General features: G+C 42.4%; 1 protein-coding gene across 1 annotated transcript; it reads left to right on the top strand.

Moving 5' to 3' along the window:
• Positions 1-373: 373 nt before the first annotated feature.
• tmem38a (transmembrane protein 38A) lies at positions 374-20,721 on the top strand. The gene is made up of 6 exons (XM_052111323.1): positions 374-583; positions 11,940-12,096; positions 12,602-12,786; positions 14,457-14,544; positions 15,747-15,864; positions 20,045-20,721. Exons 1-6 carry the CDS (start codon positions 460-462, stop codon positions 20,258-20,260), a joined length of 888 nt encoding a protein of 295 aa, XP_051967283.1. The 5' UTR covers positions 374-459; the 3' UTR covers positions 20,261-20,721.
• The last annotated feature ends 318 nt before the right edge of the window (positions 20,722-21,039 follow it).

Genomic DNA, 21,039 nt, shown 5'->3' on the forward strand with positions numbered 1-21,039 from the left:
TCGCTTATGAAGACCTGGAATAATCCACTGGAGCCATATGGATTTATTTTATGCTGCCTTTATGTGCTTTTTGGAGCTTCAACGTTCTGGACCTACAGAGCTTAAATATTCTTCTAAAAATCTTTGCTGTTCAGCAGAAGAAAGAAGAAATGTGGGGTGGCATGAGGGTGAGTAAATGACGAAAGAATTTTTATTTTGGGGTGAACAGTCTCTTTAATGCTGTGATTCAGCACGTTTGATTGATAATTGGTCCCGTGTTCCTCCACTAAGTGGCAGTAGCCTCATCTACCGCAAAACTCTCTGAAGCGTCCGTGTCTCTTGATTTAACCCAGTGAGTGCTCCTGGGGTTTTGCGTTCTGTATTAATAGGCAAGCTGTATGTAAGAAGAGCCCTTCACTCTTGCTGACGGAGGGTCTCATACACAGATCTCTGTTCATGCGGTAGGGTCAACGCAACATCATGGACGTTCTGGAAGTCCTCAATCTGGGCGAAATTGCCCAGTATTTCTCGAAAATGGCGATGTTTCCAGTTTTCGATCTCGCTTATTATATCGTGTCAATACTCTACCTCAAATATGAGCCAGGTAAGTGATCGTGTTGAGTAGGATGGCAGGCTCAGTTTGTCCACCCATAATAAGGTTACATCTGAATCTTAAGCTTTATCTGGGTCAATAATATGTAGGACAATTATAATATTTTTTATTATTATTATTATTCTTTGCATTTATGCTTGGATCACTGTGGCATAAGATTGAAACGTTAAATTTGAAACAGGCTGCGTGTTATTATTTTTTTCAACAAGTAGGGCCGTTCACACCGAACGCGTTTTTTTCATGAGCCTGCGTTGTACTGTCATTCGTTGCGCTGCGTCTAGCGTTTTTTTTTTTTTTTTTGCGTTTTCTTGCAGTGACACTGTGTTTGTAATAATATGTCGAATAGTCTTTGTGTATTCCATATTTTATTCTTGTCTCTCTGTCTCAGTCATCATCATCTCTAGTTTTTAGGAAAGACTTCGCCCACTCTCAAAGACCCTCCTCGAAACACGATAAAGTCCGTGCACATTCCTGTGCGCGCCTCGCTGCAATAAATAGAAGCGCCCTAAATAGCTAGCAGCAGAGCAGAGGGCAAAACGTGCGTCAGTGAAAGTCCAGGAAATTTGCTATGCAAATTCATTTAGCTCAGGACTTGCTCTGCTGTTTCATTTATCAATTCATAATAAAAACTTGTCCCGCTCACATATCACCTCAAAATTAAAAGTAGGCCTACTATGAAGATGTTTTTATGTTGCACTTGGCACTATCTTCATCACAATCAAATTTAAAATCCAAATGTAAAGCATAGGGAACTAAAGTTCTACTTTTGGGTGTGTTTGTAGGCTACCTCTCATTAGGCCTATTCTCAATGATAGAGGTGGAATTAGGCAGGGGCAACATTGGCAGCTGCACGGGGCACCCACACCAACGGGGGTGGGGGTGCTGAAGGGGGTTTCACCCAGGGTGCCATACAAGCTAGAACCGCTACTGCTCAGTGATGATTCTTGTTAGATTAGCTTCTGTAATACAGTAATGAGATCCTTTTCAAAAACAAAGATAAAAAGAAAATCAATTCTACTTACTATCAATTCCCCTAGGCTGTGATATTAATGTTTTTTTTTTTTTTTTTTTTTGTTAGTTAAAAATAATGGGGGTTGTACCAAAAAGCTGCAAAAATAGGCTTAATTTTCTTTATGCAAAATGTATTTTCTTTTTTTCTTCTTTTTCTTTTTTTTATTATATGACCACGTTTTTTAAAGGTTCATAGGGAGATTCAAAAATTTCTCGTTCTTCTTTTTTGGGGTGGACTTAAGGGCAATAATTGCTTCAACAATTTATTCGGAATGTTGGTCATTGCCCTGGATCTGTTTCCATGTTAGATTCAGCTCTGGTGTGTATTGGATGTTTGACAGGTGCCACCACTTTTAATGGCTTCAATTCAGATGGTTATTTAAGGGCACCCTTGTGATAAACTATACATTGATAGTGATGAATGTGATAAAAATATCCACCACTTCATCCAAAAGTTGTGCATTTGTTGGAGGAAGCTCATCTTGTCAGGTCTGTTTGCGGCTTGGAGGTTGTGATGTGAAACAGGCCTGCAGTTGCAATGGACAAAAAGCTTTAGGCTTCTGTTTATTTTTAGTCCACATTTGAGAGGATCAGTTTTCAGACAAAATGTCTGTTGAGTGTGTAACCACCCTGGCAACACCTGTTCTGTAAGATCGGTTAATCCCTGGAGATTTAGAAAGGGGTGGCGTGAACCCCTAGATCTTGATATTTAGCCTACAACATTACTTAGTGCTGTCAGAAATCATGTTGTTAACCTAACACTGCTTCAAAGTATATGTATTTAAGCCATGAATCAAACAACCAGCTCTAAGATGAATCACAAACTTTAAAATGAAGCAAAAAAAAAAAAAAAAGAAAATAGGAAGAAAAGACAATTAACTACTCATCCCATGATGCACTGCAAGTGATGTAATTGATTTAAACTGTATATGAACTATTGACTTACAGTCATGTTTACATGCCACGCGAAATCAGCGTAATATGCAAAAATCTATCTGTGTCGACCGGTTAAGCCATAAGACGTTTATGGCCTTTATGCCGACAAAGGAATGTATATTACCACATGCGTTGCCAGCTTATTAAACATTATCGGTGGAAGAACGTGCATGTAAACTTGCACTATTAGCGCTGTTAGATGCACACCAATACACAGATAATTAACAAAAATCAGCTTATTGAAATAACCCCTTTTACAGGTTTACATGCAAACCATTAAAGAATAGTTTACTAGCGTAACCCTGGTTCTCTGAAACATAGAGTGGAGAGATCCACCTATGGGAAGGGCATCCATACCTGACCTCTGCAGAAGCATCCAATTGCACCAAGTCTGGCTAGACAGACAGATGTGCGTGACTTATGCCAGGAAAGGACCCGCCCCCTTACCTGAGAGCATATAAGGACCTGCACGCGCTGTTGGTCCTCACTCAGTAAGTATATTTGCTGCTCGTGCAGCAAGCAGGGCAAGCTTGGTGGATCTTTCCACTCGATGTTTCAGAGAACCGGCATAACGCTAGTTACCTATTGTTCTCTTTCATCATCTTGTGTTCGAGATCCACCTATGGGAGAGATTGACAGCTCCCCGATTGCTAATACACTCACAGTGAGGCCCTGAAAGCCAGTTAATGAACGGTCACCTCAAAGAGCCGGTGCTTAACACGTCCCATAATCACACACCTGGCGACCCTTAAACACAAAAGTGATGAAGAGCTGATCGCTCTTCCGAAAAGCACTGGTCCTATCCAAGAATGCTTGCATCTTCACTAAGAGAGAATTTAAGTGCACCAAGAATGAACAGAGAGTGCATGCAAGTCACTGATAAGTTTAGCTGATGCTAAGGCCAGGAGCAACACTGTCTTGAAAGACAGCATTTTTAGGGAAATGCTTCCCAGGGGCTCAAAAGGCTGTTGAGATAAAGACTCCAGCACCATAGAGAGGTCCTAATAACTGGTAGAGAATGGCAAGCGCCCTTCATAAATCTATGAATGAGAGGGTGCTGCCCTGCCGTTGAGCCGTAAAACGTCTAGGTTACGTATGTAACCATCCATTCCTCTGTTGTGTCAGAGAAGCGACACTAGGGGTCTCTCTTGAGTGCCAATATATACATCTGTTCTATGAAAAAAGGCCAATGAGAAGTTGGCAGACGGTATTTGCATATCCCGCCCCCGGACATACGGGTATTTAAGCGGGGCGAATACGGGAGTTCATTCAGGATTTTTCTGAGGAGCCGGAAATGGTCCGGCCACAACAGTGGCTCGGCTCAGCGACGTGGCGGGGAAGACACAATGTCTCGATCTCTCCATCGGGGAACGGAGGTTACATACATAACCTAGACGTTCCCCTTCTGTCGCTCTCTCCACGTTGTGTCAGAGAAGCGACATTAGGGGTCCACCTTTAAACGTGCCACGCGCTGAGCCGTGTACGTGAACTTCTGATACAGGAGCGGGCAGGTATTTCTTACGTGCAAAGGCGAACCAGCTGTATCAGACTGCACGTACCCTTCCCCAATGCCCCATTAAAGCCATCAGAATCCTTCTGGTTACCCTGGAGAGGGGAACAAGTTGATGCTTGCCAACCTGGGAATGGGCCAAGCCTAGCTGGGCCTCTTTTCTCTCTATGTTTCTCGCATAGAGCAACTACGGCCGGGGCCCTTATATGCATTAAGGGAAGGGGGTCTTACCCCGTTTCCTATTCTTTCAGGGGGAGAAGACCCTGCGGAGACCACACCTACCCTGCAGGGGAGGCAAAGAGTGGCGAATACATCACATGGCCGCTTAGGACCTATGTGGGTAAGTTGGCACGGTGGTAGATCCAGCCTCGTAGAGGGGGGAAGCTTACAGCACGGTGACCGAGGCAGCTGGAACTGCCTAAGGGAGACACAGGAGCCCACTCATGAGGGGAGAGTACCATGGAATTACACACAGGGGGAGTCCGAACAGGAGGCCTTAACCTGTGGAGCACCTATTCCAGTACAGGGTAGATTGAGTACCCATAGTGGCTTGGGTCGGTGAGTTCCTCCGCTGAACTGCAGACCCAAAAGGGCGAGGGAGGAATCAACCAGGGATCTGAAGATGGGGTCTCCTGGGAACAAAGGCGCACTATTTTACCTCGGCTGAGGGAAAGGGCGCTAGGCGCAAGCGATTCACCCGGCCAGATCGTCGGCATGTTACCGAGTTCTACGGGCTCGGACCTGAGAGAACACAGGACGATACTGACTCAATTCGGAGATTGTAGAATCTCGCGAAAGTGTTAGGTGTTGCCCACCCTGCTGCTCTGCAGATGTCTGCTAGGGAGGTGCCCCTGGCCAGTGCCCATGAGGACGCAACACTCCTGGTTGAGTGAGCTCGGACCCGCAAGGAGCTACTCAGAACGTCTAGAGTTCTGCGTGCGGTCCAGATAGATACGCAAAGCACGTACCGGACACAGCAATGAAAGGGCCTTGCCGAACCGGTCCCAGATCAGCTGGACCGACTGGGGGTGGAGCCTCCACTCTCCGCTGGGCAAGCGTTGTCGTGACAGCGCTTCCGCTATCACATTGAGGTTGCCGGGGATGTGAGTGGCGCGTAGTGACTTGAGTCACCGCTGGCTCCAAAGGAGGAGACAATGTGCAAGCTGTGACATGTGGAGGGAGCGTACTCCGCCTTGATGATTTATGTAGGCTACCACTGTGGTGCTGTCTGACCTGACTAGGACATGTTTGTCTCGAATTAACAGGAGAAACTTCCTCAGGGCAAAGAAAACAGCCAGCAGCTCTAGGCAGTTGATGTGCCAACGCAGCGGGGCCCAGTTCCAATGGCCTGCAGCTGCGTGCCCATTGCACACGGCGCCCCAACCCAGTTTGGAGGTGTTGGTTGTGACCAGGACGAGTCGGGACACCTGCTGCAAGGGTACTCCTGCCCGTAGAAAGCAGAGGTCTGTCCAGGGTTTGAAGGTTTGGCGGCAGGCGGTGGTGACTTTCACACTGTGGGTGCTGTGTCGCCATGCTTGTCTCGGGACTCGAGTCTGGAGCCAGTGCTGAAGTGGTCTCATATGCATCAACCCTAGCGGTGCGGCCGCCGCGGAGGATGCCATATGCCCCAGGAGTTTTGGAAACGTTTTAAAGGGACCACGGTGCCTGGCTTGAAGGAAGTGAGGCATTACATCCGACTGTGCACGCTCGTTGGAGAGACGTGCTGACATTGAGACTGAGTCCAACTCCAAGCTGAGAAAAGAGATGCTCTGAACCGGGGTGAGCTTGCTCTTTTCCTAGTTGACCTGAAGCCCCAAATGGCTGAGGTGCCTGAGCACCAGGTCCTGTGCGCGCATAGTAACTCTCACGAGGGGGCCAGGATGAGCCAATCATCGAGGTAATTGAGTATGCGTATGCCGGCTTCTCGGAGCGGGGCAAGAGCTTCCTCTGCGACTTTCGTGAAGACGCGAGGGGACAGAGACAGACCGAAGGGGAGGACTTTGTACTGATACGCCTGACCGTCGAACGCGAACCGTAGAAAGGGTCGGTGTCGAGACCGGATAGAGACGTGAAAGTACGCGTCCTTCAGGTCTGCCGCTGCGAACCAATCTAGATGCCGGACGCCAGATAGAATTTGTTTCTGGGTGAGCATTTTGAACGGGAGTTTGCGCAGCCAGCGTAACGGGTTGGGCAGTGAGAGCCACGCCTCTAAACTCCGTGCTAGGGGCACCAAGGGGACGAGTATTTTGAACGTACCCGGCGGGGCTTCGCAGCGGGGCGGAACAGGTAATACGGCATCGGGAGGCAGTGAAGCGTCCCGAGGCTCCCGTGCTGAGAATAGACTCAAAGCACTTACCTTGCTCCGCGCACCCGGCAGGGGGCGGGTTCGTGACTGAGGAGGAGGTCTGGTGTTGGCGTCCTCTGGACTCATTTGAACCGGCCGGCCGGGGAACAGTCGTGGGGCTGAGGGCGGGGGCACCGCGTTCAGGAAGCCAGGACTGTTGAGATCTGGAAGCAAAGAGCAGTGAGAACGGCATTTGCGGGCCAGATGACACAGAGACAAAGGAAATAGCTCTTTTATTGAGAATTTGGGTACGGCAAATGAAAAAACACAAGATTCTCCTCCCGGCCCTCCACCGGGGGACGGAGCGGTCTTACCACCTCTGGAGCTAACGTCTTGGACTCTGGGTGGGCTGTCTCAGGAGCACCTGGGATCCTTCCGGGTCCACGAGGGGGTCCGTGAGACAGGGGGCGTGCGCTTCCCTCGGGTTGCTCGACGCTGGGGCTGAGAGCTGGGCCCAGGTTGAGGCAGAGCAGAAGGTTTCCTGGCCGCAGGAGGACGCCCTTGGCGAGCAGACGGGGCACGGGCCGGGGCGGCAGGTTTGATGTGTGAGATGGCCTCCGTCTGCTTCTTCACCGTGGAGAACTGCTGGGCGAAGTCCTCGACGGTGTCGCTGAAGAGGCCAAACTGGGAGACAGGGGCGTTGAGGAAGCGAGTCTTGTCAGCTTCATGCATCTCGACCAGGTTCAGCCATAGTTGACGTTCCTGGACCACGAGCGTGGCCATCGCCTGCCCGAGCGCCTGCGCTGTGACCTTCGTCGCTCTCAGGGCGAGGTCGGTTGCTGAGCGCAGTTCCTGCAGCGTGTAAGGATCAGGGCCACCCCCGTGCATGTTTCTGATTGCCTTGGCTTGGTGGACCTGCAGGAGAGCCATGGCATGCAGGGCGGAAGCAGCGCGTCCAGCGGTGCTGTAGGCCTTTGCGGTCAGCGAGGATGTTGTCCTACAGGGCCGGGAGGGGAGTACAGGGCGGCCCCGCCAGGTGGTAGGGTTTCCGGGGCATAAGTGGAGCGCAACCGCCCTATCCACCTGGAGAATCGCTGTGTATCCGTGGCGCGTTCTGCCGTCAAGGGTGGCAAGGGCGGATGAGCAGGTGGTGGTGTGACGAGTTGAGAGGGGTGCTCTCCACGAAGACGTCAGCTCATCATGCACCTCCTGGAAAAACGGGACCGGGGGGGGGCGAGGCTGTGAGCGGACCCCTGGGCTGCCCAGACCCCATTAACCAGTCGTCCAGCCGTGATGGCTGTGGGGAGGATGGAGGATTCCAATCCAAGCCCACGCTAGTGGCTGCCCGGGAAAGCATGTCGGTCATCTGCGCGTCGGCCTCAGCCTGGGCGTGCAGGCCCGAAAGCGGCAGCCTAGGGGAGTCCTCATACCGTGCCTTCTGATGCAGCGGCGAGCTCACCTACTTCGGTCTCAGGCGGATAGGCAGACTGGCTGTAAGGCGAGTTGCTGTTGCCTCGAGCACCGATGGGAGTCAACGAGCGTGCCGGGGGGAGGGTGGTCCGAGGGGGCGTACCCGGCAGAGCTGCACCCGCTGCCATCCCCAAATCGCCTCCATCGCCAACCGCATCGTCCACAATCCCCTGGGAAGAAGGAGCAACGCGGGGGGTGGCTGGAGTGGCTTGCTTTCGGTTGAAAGCGAGCCGCGACCGCAACGTTATCATGGTCATGTTCTCGCCGTAAGAACATGAACCATCCACAAACGCAGCCTCAGTGTGATCGCTACCCAGACACACGAGACAACGCCTGTGGCCGTCTGAAGCGGAGAGCACTCTACCGCATCCAGGAACAACACAGGGGCGGAAAGGCATCTTTAAAAAGACGCGTCCTTAAAAGGACGTTCAACGCCGCTGTGTTTTGCTCTTTTAGAGGAAATTACTCTTTTAATAAAATCACTCTTTTTATCTGCGCTGCCGAAGCGCCCAGGAGCAAGAATGCACAGCCGTACACGAAGGAGAAAGCCGCTGTTGTGTGCCGTAAAGTCCAACCGCATGCAGCGCGTCAGAGGAATAACAGGAACTTGGTGTGTAACTCGCAGCAACTGCAAACACGACCATCGGCTCCGAAGAAATTTTCTGAATGAACTCCTGTATTCACCCCGCTTAAATACCCGTATGTCCGGGGGCGGGATATGCAAATACCGTCTGCCAACGTCTCATTGGCCTTTTTTCATAGAACAGAGGTATATATCGGCGCTCAAGAGAGACCCCTAGTGTCGCTTCTCTGACACAACGTGGAGAGAGCGACAGAAGGGGAACTGAACATGACAAACAGAAATAGCCACCAGGTAGACCTTAATAGTGGAAAAAAGACCTGCCCTTATCCATAAGGTCTTGTAAAAAACAGCCAGTAAGAATGCCAGTAAAGGTGTTTACATGCAACATGAAATCTGAGTAATTGCAAAAATCTACCTGTGTTGATTCTTAAGCCGTTTATGACAATTTTTATGGTAACAGTGTGTTCTATGATTGGTTGAGCTCTCTTTAAGATTATAGGTGGTGCAGTTCTTCATCACTTAAACAAATAATTCACCCCAAAATGAAAATCCTCTTATCATTTACTCACTCCCATACCATCCCAGGTGTGTATGACTTTCTTTCTTCTGATTAACACAAATAAAGATTTTTGGAAGAATATCTCAGTTCTGTTGGTCGATACAATGCTTCAGTGGTTTAGTTCATGTCTTCACAAGCGATATGATAGGTGTGGGTGAGAAACAGATCAACATTTAAGTCCTTTTTTCTATAAATCTTCACTTTCACAGTCTTCTTCTTATGTTTTTGGAAATTCACATTCTTTGTGCATATCGCCACCTACAGAGAAGTAGGAGAATTTTTTGGGAAAAAACAAGGACTTAAATATTGATCTGTTTCTCACCCACACCCGTCATGTCATATGGATTACTTTTATGCTGCCTTCATGTGTTTTTTTGAGTTTCAAAGTTTTGGACCCAGTTTTCATTCATTCATTCATTCAAACCTTTATTTAACCAGGATAAAAACTCCTTGAGATTACAAATCTCTTTTACAAGAGTGTCCTGACAAGTGGCAACATTGCACGTACAAATAGTTACAGAAACACTTACAGGTAAATACATAATACACACTTTCACTCATCATATTCAAACAACTATGTAATCATAAAAAATCTAGGTCATAAATCAACTTAATTTAAGAACAGTGACAAACAGACTGACTTTCTGCAAGATCCTTTAAAACGCCTTTAAAGGAATAAAATGAAATCAAGTCCTTCAACTGTAGCTCATTTTGTATCTGATTCCATGCTGATGGTGCTGCAAAACTAAAAGCCTTTTTTCCAAAAACAGTGCAGGCTTTAGGGACTGCCAATAAAAACAAATTTTGTGAGCGCAGGTAATATGTCCCTGCAGACCTTGGAATAATGTACGTTTTCAGATAAGGAGGAAGTAGTCCTAATACTGCCTTATAAATGAAAAGATGCCAGTGCATCCAACGCCGAATAGAGAGGGAAACCATCCTACCCGAGAATACAGTAAACAGTGATGAGTGTGAGATTTTAAATTTGCTATGAATCTCAAGGCTCCATGAAACACAGTGTCCAAAGCATGAAGACATTGAGAGGTTGAGTTCATGTATAAAATATCTCCATAGTCCAAGACAGATAAAAATGTTGCATTTACTAATTGTTTTTTTGCTTCAAAAGATAAACAGGACTTAATTCTGAAGAAGAAACCTAACTTCAATTTCAATTTTTTAACCAAATCTTGGACATGCATTGTAAAAGACAGTGATTGATCAATAGTGATGCCCAAATATCTGTAATGTGACACTTTTTCGATTTCTATACCAGAAAGTGTACAAATATTTGGGACGTAGTTTTCAGTTGATTTTCCCAGAGTAAAGGTCATCACTTTAGTTTTTTTAGAGTTTAAAACCAGTTTTAAAGTCGCCAAATTATATTGCAAAATGTTAAAAACAGATTGTAAATTTGTGATTGCTTGACCTAATGTGGACCCAGAACAATAAAGAACAGTATCATCAGCATAGAAATTATAATTTGTATATTTTATATTATTGCAAAGGTTATTTGTATAAATAATAAAAAGAAGAGGCCCAAGGATTGAACCTTGAGGCACCCCTTTTAAAATATTTAGGGAAGCAGATGTAAGGCCGTCTACTTGCACACATTGTGTTCTCCCCGATAAGTAACTATTGAACCATCCCACTGCTTGTTCTGATAGTCCAATAGAAATGAGTCTTTGAATAAGTATTTTATGGTCCACTGTGTCAAAAGCTTTTGACAAGTCAATAAACAGTGCTGCACAGTGCTGCTTATTGTCCAAGATATTAACCAGGTCATTGACAACTTTTGAAACAGCTGTTATTATACTGTGTTGTTTCCTAAAACCAGATTGAAATTCATTGAAAATATTATTATTAATTAAATAATCTTTTAATTGCATACTGATGAGTGATTCCATTAATTTAGCTAATACTGATAATTTAGAAATAGGCCTATAATTATTTATGTTTGCAGGATTACCACCTTTGTGAAGGGGGAGCACATTGGCAGATTTCCAAATGGCCGGTACTTGATTTGTAGCTAAAGAAAGGTTAATTAAATATGCAACTGGGTTGTCTATTAAATCTGCAGCTATTTTTAAAAAATAAGGCTCCAATTTGTCTGGACCTGGTGATTTTTTCGGATCTAAATCCTTCAAGGCCTTCCTTACTTCTGATACAGTTATCGTCTTGAAATAAAATGATTGTGCTGACAGTAACTGATAAACAGAACAATCCATGGAAGCGCTTGACATTGGATTTTGTAGTGTTTCATAAAGGAAGCTAGCAGCAATAAAATGATTATTAAAACTATTGAGAATTTCGTTTTTGTCAATGATTTTTTTGTCATCAACAATACAAGAGGGTACTTCTGAATCTTTTTTTGCTTCTGTTAATAATTTAATCATTTTCCAGAACTTAAGAGGGTTATTTAAATTCTTTGATGTTTCAGAAAGAAAATGCAGTTGACTTGCATTGTATGCAGTTGACTTGCATTGTATAGACCTACAGCGCTATATTCTTATAAAAATCTTTGTTTGTGTTCAGTAGCAGAAAACAATGGGGTATGGGGTGGCATGTGGGGGAGTAAACTATCAGGGAATATTCATTTTTGGGTGAACTTTTCTTTTAAGAAAATGCTTATTATAGGGTTTTTGCAGAAAGCAGCATTCTGAAATGTCATTTAAATGCAAATGCCACTTTCCTTACGCCACTTAAGGGATTAAGAGAAAGTGGTTTAACACATGTATGCTTTCTGGTGTCCATGTAAATGAGCTCACTGATGTTTGGCTTCTACTACAAGCATACGCCACTCATTAACAATTTCAGAGCGTGGTAGGCCTGTCTTAAAAGGTTTGTACATGTTTAGTTAAAAAAAACAAGTTTTCTGATGAGAAATTGAATGTAGTTTTTACTTATGGAACCCTACTTTTGTGCTCTATTGTCTGGTAGGAGTTTGTAAAGCCTGTGAAAGTGTTATTCTCATATGTAAAGGCCTGTGTTGATCAGGTGCCATTGATGTGTCCCGTAAAAGTCCAGTTGCCTCCTGGCTCTGTGCTATGCTGTACTGCTTCGGGAGCTACATACTAGCAGACATCATGTTGGGTGTGTCTCCCATCGACTATTTCCATAACAATAGTCACATCCTTCTGGCCTCAGCTGTCTGGTGAGCATCTTTTGAGGGCTTGTACACTTTGCAAATTACTTTGAAAATAATTTCAAGGTATAAAAATGTCTGAGACCACATTAAAAATCTGAGAATAATAATAATAAAACAAATTAAAGTTATTATGTACAACACAGAAGAAAGAATCTGTTCTGCTTTTATCAGGTTTTGTCCATGGCAGCTCTTGTGCATGTCATTGAAGCAAGAGAGGAAATGCAAACATCTGAAATTCCAATTTTTTTTTTTAATTTAGCACCTTTTCACTCAAATTGTTATGCTGACAATAACATTTGTAATAGGAAAATATGTATTTAATTAGAAAAGAATGAAACATAGTGGCATTTTCACTTGTGGTTTCAGGTATTTGTACTTTTACAGATACAGTATTTTTATGGTTAACCAAACTGAAAATTGTGCTTTTAACCAGCTCATGATAGTTACAGTAATGATAACTGTCATAATTATTCATTTCAGGGTCAGTAGTTTTTTTCTCATAACTTTGCAGGTATCTGATCTTCTTCTGCCCTCTTAACCTGTTCTACAAATGTGTGGCTTTTCTGCCTGTGAAACTCGTGCTGGTTGCCATGAAAGAAGTTGTTAGAACACGGAAAATTGCTGCTGGAGTCCATCACGCTCACCATGCGTATCACCATGGCTGGCTGATCATGGTCATTACTGGTTATGTCAAGGGTAAGTGTCTTATACAGGTGAAACTCGAAAAATTAGAATATCGTGCAAAAGTTCATTAATTTCAGTAATTCAACTTAAAAGGTGAAACTAATATATTATATAGACTCATTACAAGCAAAGTAAGATATTTCAAGCCTTTATTTGATATAATTTTGATGATTATGGCTTACAGCTTATGAAAACCCCAAATTCAGAATCTCAGATAATTAGAATATTACATGAAATCAATAAAAAAAAGGATTTTAAATACAGAAATGTCGGCCCTCTGAAAAGTATAATCATGCATATGTACTCAGTACTTGGTTTGGGCCCCTTTTGCATTAATTACTGCCTCAATGCGGCATGGCATGGATGCTATCAGCCTGTGGCACTGCTGAGGTGTTATGGAAGACCAAGATGCTTCAATAGTGGCCTTCAGCTCTTCTGCATTGTTTGGTCTCATGTCTCTCATCTTTCTCTTGGCAATGCCCTATAGATTCTCTATGGGGTTCAGGTCAGGCGAGTTTGCGGGCCAATCAAGCACAGTAATACCATGGTCATTGAACCAGGTTTTGGTACTTTTGGCAGTGTGGGCAGGTGCCAAGTCCTGCTGGAAAATGAAGTCAGCATCTCCATAAAGCTTGTCTGCTGAAGGAAGCATGAAGTGCTCTAAAATGTCCCGGTAGACGGCTGCGTTGACTCTGGACTTAATAAAGCACAGTGGACCAACACCAGCCGATGACATGGCTCCCCAAACCAACACAGACTGTGGAAACTTCACACTGGACTTCAAGCATCTTGGATTGTGTGCCTCTCCATTCTTCCTCCAGACTCTGGGACCTTGGTTTCCAAATGAGATGCAAAATTTGCTCTCATCAGACAAGAGGACTTTGGACCACTGAGCAACAGACCAGTTCTTTTTTTCTTTAGCCCAGGTAAGACGCTTCTGACGTTGTTTGTTGTTCAGGAGCGGCTTGACAAGAGGAATACGACATTTGAAGCCTCAGTCCACTCCTTGTGAAGCTCCCCACACATTTGAATGGCCTTTTCCTGACAATCCTCTCCAGGCTACGGTCATCCCTGCTGCTTGTGCACCTTTTTCTTCCACACTTTTCCCTTCCACTTAACTTTCTATTAATGTGCTTTGATACAGCACTTTAAGAACATCCAACTTCTTTTGCAATTACCTTTTGAGGCTTTCCCTCCTTGTGGAGGGTGTCAATGATGGTTTTCTGCACAACTGTCAGGTCAGCAGTCTTCCCCATGATTGTGAATTCAACTGAACCAGACTGAGAGACCATATAAAGGCTCAGGAACCCTTTGCAGGTGTTTAGCTGATTAGAGTGTGACACTTTGAGCCTACAATACTGAACCTTTTCACAATATTCTAATTTTCTGAGATTCTGAATTTGGGGTTTTCATAAGCTGTAAGCCATAATCATCAAAATTATATCAAATAAAGGCTTGAAATATCTTACTTTGCTTGTAATGAGTCTATATAATATATTAGTTTCACCTTTTAAGTTGAATTACTGAAATTAATGAACTTTTGCACGATATTCTAATTTTTCGAGTTTCACCTGTAACTCCAGAGGGATTATCTTTTGGAGTCATGTGCCACCTTCATAAAACTCTTTCTCTGGAATATATGCCGCTTTAGTGATTGACTCGTACTCTGTTAATACTCGCAGGGTCAGGGGTCGCTCTGATGTCTAATTTTGAGCAGCTGTTGCGAGGAGTGTGGAAGCCAGAGACCAATGAAATTCTCAACATGTCATTGTGAGTGTGCTTTTCACTGCTGCATTGAGACTGTTACATCTGCTGTTTTCACCCCTTGCATGTTCATGTGGCATGATTGCTGTTTTAAAGGGATAGTTTACTCAAAAATAAAAATTATCTCATGATTAACTCACCCTCATGCCTCCCTAGATGTGTATGACTTTCTTTCTTCAGCAGAGCACAAATGAAGATTTTTAGAAGAATATTTCAGCTCTGTAGGTCCATACATTGCAAGAGAATGGTGATCAGACCTTTGTAGCTCCAAAAATCTCATAAAGGAAACATAAAAGTAATATATATGACTCCATTGTTTAAATTCAGATCTTCAGAAGCAATATAATAGGTGTGGGTGCCAAACAGAACAACATTTGAGTACTTTTTTACTTTAAATCTCCACTTTCAGATGTGAAAGTGACACTAAACAGGCACCACATGTGACTTTAAGAGGTAAAAGTGAAAGTGGAGATTTAGAGTAAAAAGGACATTTTTATCTGTTTCTTACTCATACCTATTATATCACTTCTGAAGCTATTGACTTAACCACTGGAGTATTTTTGGATTACTTCTGTTTCTTTTATGTGATTTTTGCAGCTACACAGGTCTGATCACCTTTCACTTGCAATGGACATACAGAGCTGAGATAGTTTGTGTTCTGCTGAAGAAAGAAAGTCATCCACACCTGGGATGGCATGAGGGTAAATGATTAACATTTTTGGGTGAACCATTACTTTAAGTTTAAATTCAACATGAAATGCTGTTCACAATTTCATCATACTTTCTAATTTATTGTATTTCCGACTGAACCATTCAAGGCAGGACTTGATTGTTCCCATAAGGAATTGACTGGATCATGAAAAGTTAGGGTTACATTCCAGAATGGAGTCAGGTGGTTAAAGGGGAGGGGTTTAAGGTTTAGTTTGGAATAATATGCAGCAATTTATGCATACAAAAGTAACAGTTGAAATGAACAATAAAATACAAAAATTGCAATTCAGAATCTTCAGAAGTCATTTGACAGCTTTAAAATACCCTCCATTGCAACTCTCAAATGTCATTCTCCATTTGGCATTTTCAAATTGCATTATTCTTAGCTGCTGGAATTTTTCAGAGTTGAAAAAGAAAGAGTTGTGCATGTTTTAGGTGGACAGTTTCTCTTAGAATGTGTAATGAAGTGATTTTTGTTTTGTTTTGTTTTTTTACAGCCCTACCAAGGCCAGTCTGTATGGAGCTATTCTGTTCACTCTTCAGGAGGCTCACTGGATTCCTGTGACTAAGAGCACGCTCATCTGCCTCTTCACACTCTTCATGGCCACATCCAAGGTAATATTTAGCCTCTCCAAGAGTCCTTTCACATAGTTGTTGAGAAAAAAAACACTGTTTATACCTCCACAGTTCATTCAGTAAGTGTAAATACAATAAAGAATGTAATTCTTGTAATTTGAGTGTAATTACTTTGCAAATCACTTACTTAGTTGAACTAAGGGGAATAAATGTTTCATTATTGAAAGACTGGCCGGAGACCAACAGACATCTAGTAACTGATGTTGGAAATACAGGTAACATAATATAGTATATTCATAAATATATATTATTATAAATGTATTAAAATTATCATATATTATTATATATAGGGCTATAATAAAAAATGAAATATATATTTCAGGTATTTCCCATTAGGCACAACTTGTGAATCAAGGAAAAACAATGCCAGGGAAAAAATATGCAGAAAAACATTTTATGCCATTTTTGTGAGAAAAAAATAAAAATAAAAAAAACGAATAGCCCCCTGTCATCTTATTCTCCCCTTTTATGATAGCACTTAAATCATAAATAAAACATTGAAACCACTTGTTTTTCTACTTTTTTTGCACTTACACCTCTGTTCTCTTTGCCAACTTACACACAATATACTAATTTACATTCAAGATATTTTGATTAAAACAGAATTTCTATAATTTTTGGGACACATGCACTGTTAGTCTCACACATCCACAATAGAGGCTGGATACCCGAACCGAGCCCGACGGGACCCGACGGGCCGGGCCGGGTTCGGACACATATTTTGAAATGACGTTCGGGTTCGGGTCGGGTCACGTCGGCGCGATAAGGCATTGGACATTTGAAATTTAAAACAGCTTATTATAATGTTTAACTGGATGCAAATGTTTATTTTTGTGATTAAAATAAATTAAAAATATTACCCTAACATCTATCTTCATGTGTGCGGAAATTTGTTTATGTTGCTGTGACAACGCGCAACACGTGCGTGCATAATATTGCATATTTGGCTACATGTGGCTGGCAGCGCAATGAACCTGGATTAGCCTAAACATTGAAGGATGGATTATGTGAATAGATCCCATGTTACAGTTTTATTAGCCACACAGTTTTCGAGAAAAATGGTAAGAGTGATTTTCATTTCAATAAGCTGCATTTGTGTTACGATAATGTTTTGTTCTGTTAGCTTGGGCAATTTTTGGTAGACCTAGCTTTGTTCATTTAATTTCAATTGGCTATTTGTTTGGGCCTCTTGTGCGCGCCTGTGTTAACATGCGCTTTGTTGGCCGTGTGCGGCGCACGCTGATGCGTTGCGCACATCTGTAAACATTACCGAATGCCTTCCAGTTGCTAAATAAAAGCGGGCTTTCTACACAAACAAACGTACGTGTCATTAGTATGAGAAAAAAAAACGAGATTTGTAACTGTGTCGGGCTCGGGTCCGGACATAAATATCTTAATGACGTTCGGGTTCGGGTCGGGTTCGGTTACTGCCCTGTCGGACGCGGGCCGGGCTCGGACAGAAAAATGCGGCCCGATCCGCATTCTGATCCACAAGTGTCTGACTGAATTGTGTCAAACTGGCAAGTTTCTAAAAAATGAAACTGTAGACGCTACCGACTGTAGGCCTACCACTCCACTGGTGTTTCACGTTTCATTCCGTTGTAGCACTTGTGGGTGATATTTCACTTGTTGAGCTTCGATGATTAAATCCCACCAAACAAAGTGTGCAAATGGCTTCACTTTTGTGAAACGTCCAGTCCTGCAGATAAGAGAGAGAAACAGAGGGAGGAGCGCTGCTGCTCTGATCCAATCCATTCCAATTCCAATCAGCTTTTAGAAAGTTACACTGAACAGAATGAAACAGTTTAATATCACATTGATTATTTGTGGCTACTATGTAGGCTACTACAGCTTTTAAATATAACTACATTAAACAATACATTTAATTAATCGCATGAGGGCAATTCCATGGAAATGGCAACCAAACCATGGAAAAATTAAGTAGCAAAGAACAAAACCCCATTTAAATGTTTTATGTTTTACTGTATCACAGTTTGCTATAATGGATTTAAAAAATGTTTTTTTGATTGCGTTGTTTATCCACCTCACATGATGTTTCTAAAATTTCTAAAACAACATTTTCAATCAGCCATATTTCATGTATTCCGAAGGTGAAGGAAATGTCTTAGAAAAATAAACACTTATTTTGTCATAGAAGCGCTTATTTTTGAAATGATAAGAAGCACATTTATGATGTCGCTGCTTTTCAGTGCTGTGTCAAGTTTATATAAATCAAACATTATTAATTCAAACCAATTGATACTTTCTTTTCAAAGCTAACTTATGCTGATGTTAAGTATGTTAAATATTACTTTAAACACCCATAATAATTAGTTATGGACGTGACAGTTACAGAGGCTTCATATCAAATCATATGTATATCGGTATGTGTATCACAAACCTCCACTGCTTGTTCTATTACTATGATTCTGATAGATTGCTGACTATTGCTTTGATCTGTGGTGTGCTTTAAGCTCACTACACTTGTAGCCAACATTTTGGAAGGGATTGTTTTGACTTTGCGATTTAAACTGTAATATGATAAATGTTGGATCATCTCATATTGCTGCGCTGCTCAGCATGTACTGCACACACGCAAGGCCATATCAAGATTTCAGTCTTATTTCAATCAATCATGCAGCCTTGATGGATATCATACCGATGTCTCATAGGTCAAAGTCTGCAGGTTTCAAAGCTTTTCAGATGTTTTTCCCTTATCATGCAAATGCATCTTTCACAACTGTCATGTCCATTACAAAGAGATGTCACATACTTATAGCTGGTTTTTCCCCATTTATTTTAAAATTATAATAGAAAGGAGTTTTTACAAAGTGTGTGGTCCCCCAAAATCGTGTACATTTTTGTCATGTTCATAGGTCAAGTTCATTTCCCAATCTAAACTGGAAAAAAAACCTTGTCTAGACTACAATTTTTCTCATGTCTGGACTATCTGTAGGGGTTTATGATTATACATATCAATGGTTCGATATACTGGCAATCAATACTTTTTATAAAAATTTCACATTTTCACTGTAAATGTAATATGTAAAATTGGAATTTGCACCTTGTATAGAGCAGAGTTTCCCAACCACACTAGTGTAGCACACTAGTGTACCGTGAAAGATTGTCAGGTGTGCCGTGGAAAATTATCAAATTCCACAAAATAAATAAATGCATTAAAAAAAATTACATTTCAGGGATCCAAACTCCTCACCTTTCGAAGAAATTCGCCTTTTTGAAACCAAAATCTTTTTGTGTGATTGTGATACGTCAAGGGTCTTTCACATGACTCGCGTCAGCGCTGCAGAATACATTGAAGTCTGTGAAGTGACATTACACCAAAGTGTTTTTCACACACGTTTTTAATTCAACAATAATGTCTTTGAGAGTACGAAGCAACAAGAAATATTTAAAAACTGTCCAAATTTGTGAAGAGACTTTGAATGTCTCAATGTCTGTACCTTATCGTTTATGAATATCAGAGACCCCAGTAATTGAACTAATTTAAATACCAAGAAAAAGCTTAAACATAAACATAAACGTGTTCTTTTATTAATTTCTGCTATCAAAGCAACTGCAAGCTTTTTTTGGTCACCATAATGTGGTTCTCGCTCTCGGTGGGGCATGTGGTGAGTTGTGCATGTGAGAATAGCGTGTTCACCTTTTGTGGTCGGGCCAAGGGTGCAATGATTTAAAGATAGGTGTTGACATCTTGCTGGGGAGGCAGTCATGCATTAATGAACCCTGTGTGACATAACAAAACCATAGAATTAGAGAACGAGGCGTTCTTGCAGCTTGGTTTGAATACTTTTGTTTTTTGCATTTGGGGAGGACGTTTTGAGTTCTGAAACTTACAGTATATTTTTTTATAGCTCAATGAAATTGTATCTGTCAAAAGATCAACTAAACATTGTATTCCTCATGGCATGACCCCTTTTAAATAAAACATTTTTTTTCAATGTCTACGGAGAAAATTAATACGAAAAATAAAAAACCAAGGCCACTGAAAAAGTGGCTAGTCCCTGCACTCTATTTCCTTCACAAAATGCAAATCTAGTTGTATATATAAACTTTTCTTCTCACTACTGCCTCTTCTTCAATTATGCCAGTAGAAAAGATCACTACCTCGACAGTTACTATATCTTTATTCCTATCACAGGTGGTTATGACGGCCCGACACTCTCACGGATCGCCCTTCACCCTCATTGAGTCCTGGGTGTGCCACTTGCTGTTTGGTTCTGCCCTCAGTAGTGACGATTCCCATGATCACCATCACGCCTCACCGGCCACTATCCCCACACCCCTCTCTCCTGCCAAAACAAAGGAGGAATTGAGTGAAGGAACCCGCAAGAGGAAGTCAAAGAAAGCAGAGTAGAGCATCAGCACAAAATCATCCAAACAAGAAACAGAGAGGCTTGTGATATAACAGAGAGGCTCAGCTCTGTTTGAGAAAGGAGGGGATTTGATGTTAAAGCAATTCAAGGTTCTCTTACAATGGTGCTTTTAATGACAGGCAAGCCGCATGGGACTCTGTATATAACTTCCCAACATCAGTGTCTTTATTTATTTTTCACCATTTTCCACCATTGAAGCCCCATTTTTCCCATCTGCTGAAGTATGTTATGAACAGATGCATGAATAAATGAATGAATGAAAGGCGTGAGAGTTAAATCTTCCTCCATTCGTTTGAATTCAGTCTTCACAGAAGGGTCCATCCAAACTTAGTAAATCACAGTTTGAATTCCCACTTCCACAGCACACAGATGCTTTTTACATCCAATAGACTGGAAAAAAATAACATATTTTCAAAGATAAATAAAATTAATATTTTTCAGCCAGAAACACATGAGTACTTGTTCTTATTTCTGCTGTTGCCACATTTTGCATTCTTCAGTGATAAGGTGTGGTCAGACAACACTTTGTGCTTCATTCACTTTCACATTCTGCTGTGGATGCAAGTTCAAGTTTGGTGAACTCTGACCTGCGAATTTGGATGATGAGAAGATGCTTGACCAATGGAAGACATCACACACTAACTTCTTGGCACAATACAGAAAATACAAAACTGCATGTTTTTAATGTTGCAGGAAAGTGAGTAGACGTATATTTTAACATTTTGATTACTATATTATTTTCTATTTGTGATTTATTATT

The sequence above is a fragment of the Xyrauchen texanus genome, chromosome 39, assembly GCF_025860055.1.
Source record: "Xyrauchen texanus isolate HMW12.3.18 chromosome 39, RBS_HiC_50CHRs, whole genome shotgun sequence".
In the NCBI taxonomy this organism is placed as follows: Eukaryota; Metazoa; Chordata; class Actinopteri; order Cypriniformes; family Catostomidae; genus Xyrauchen; species Xyrauchen texanus.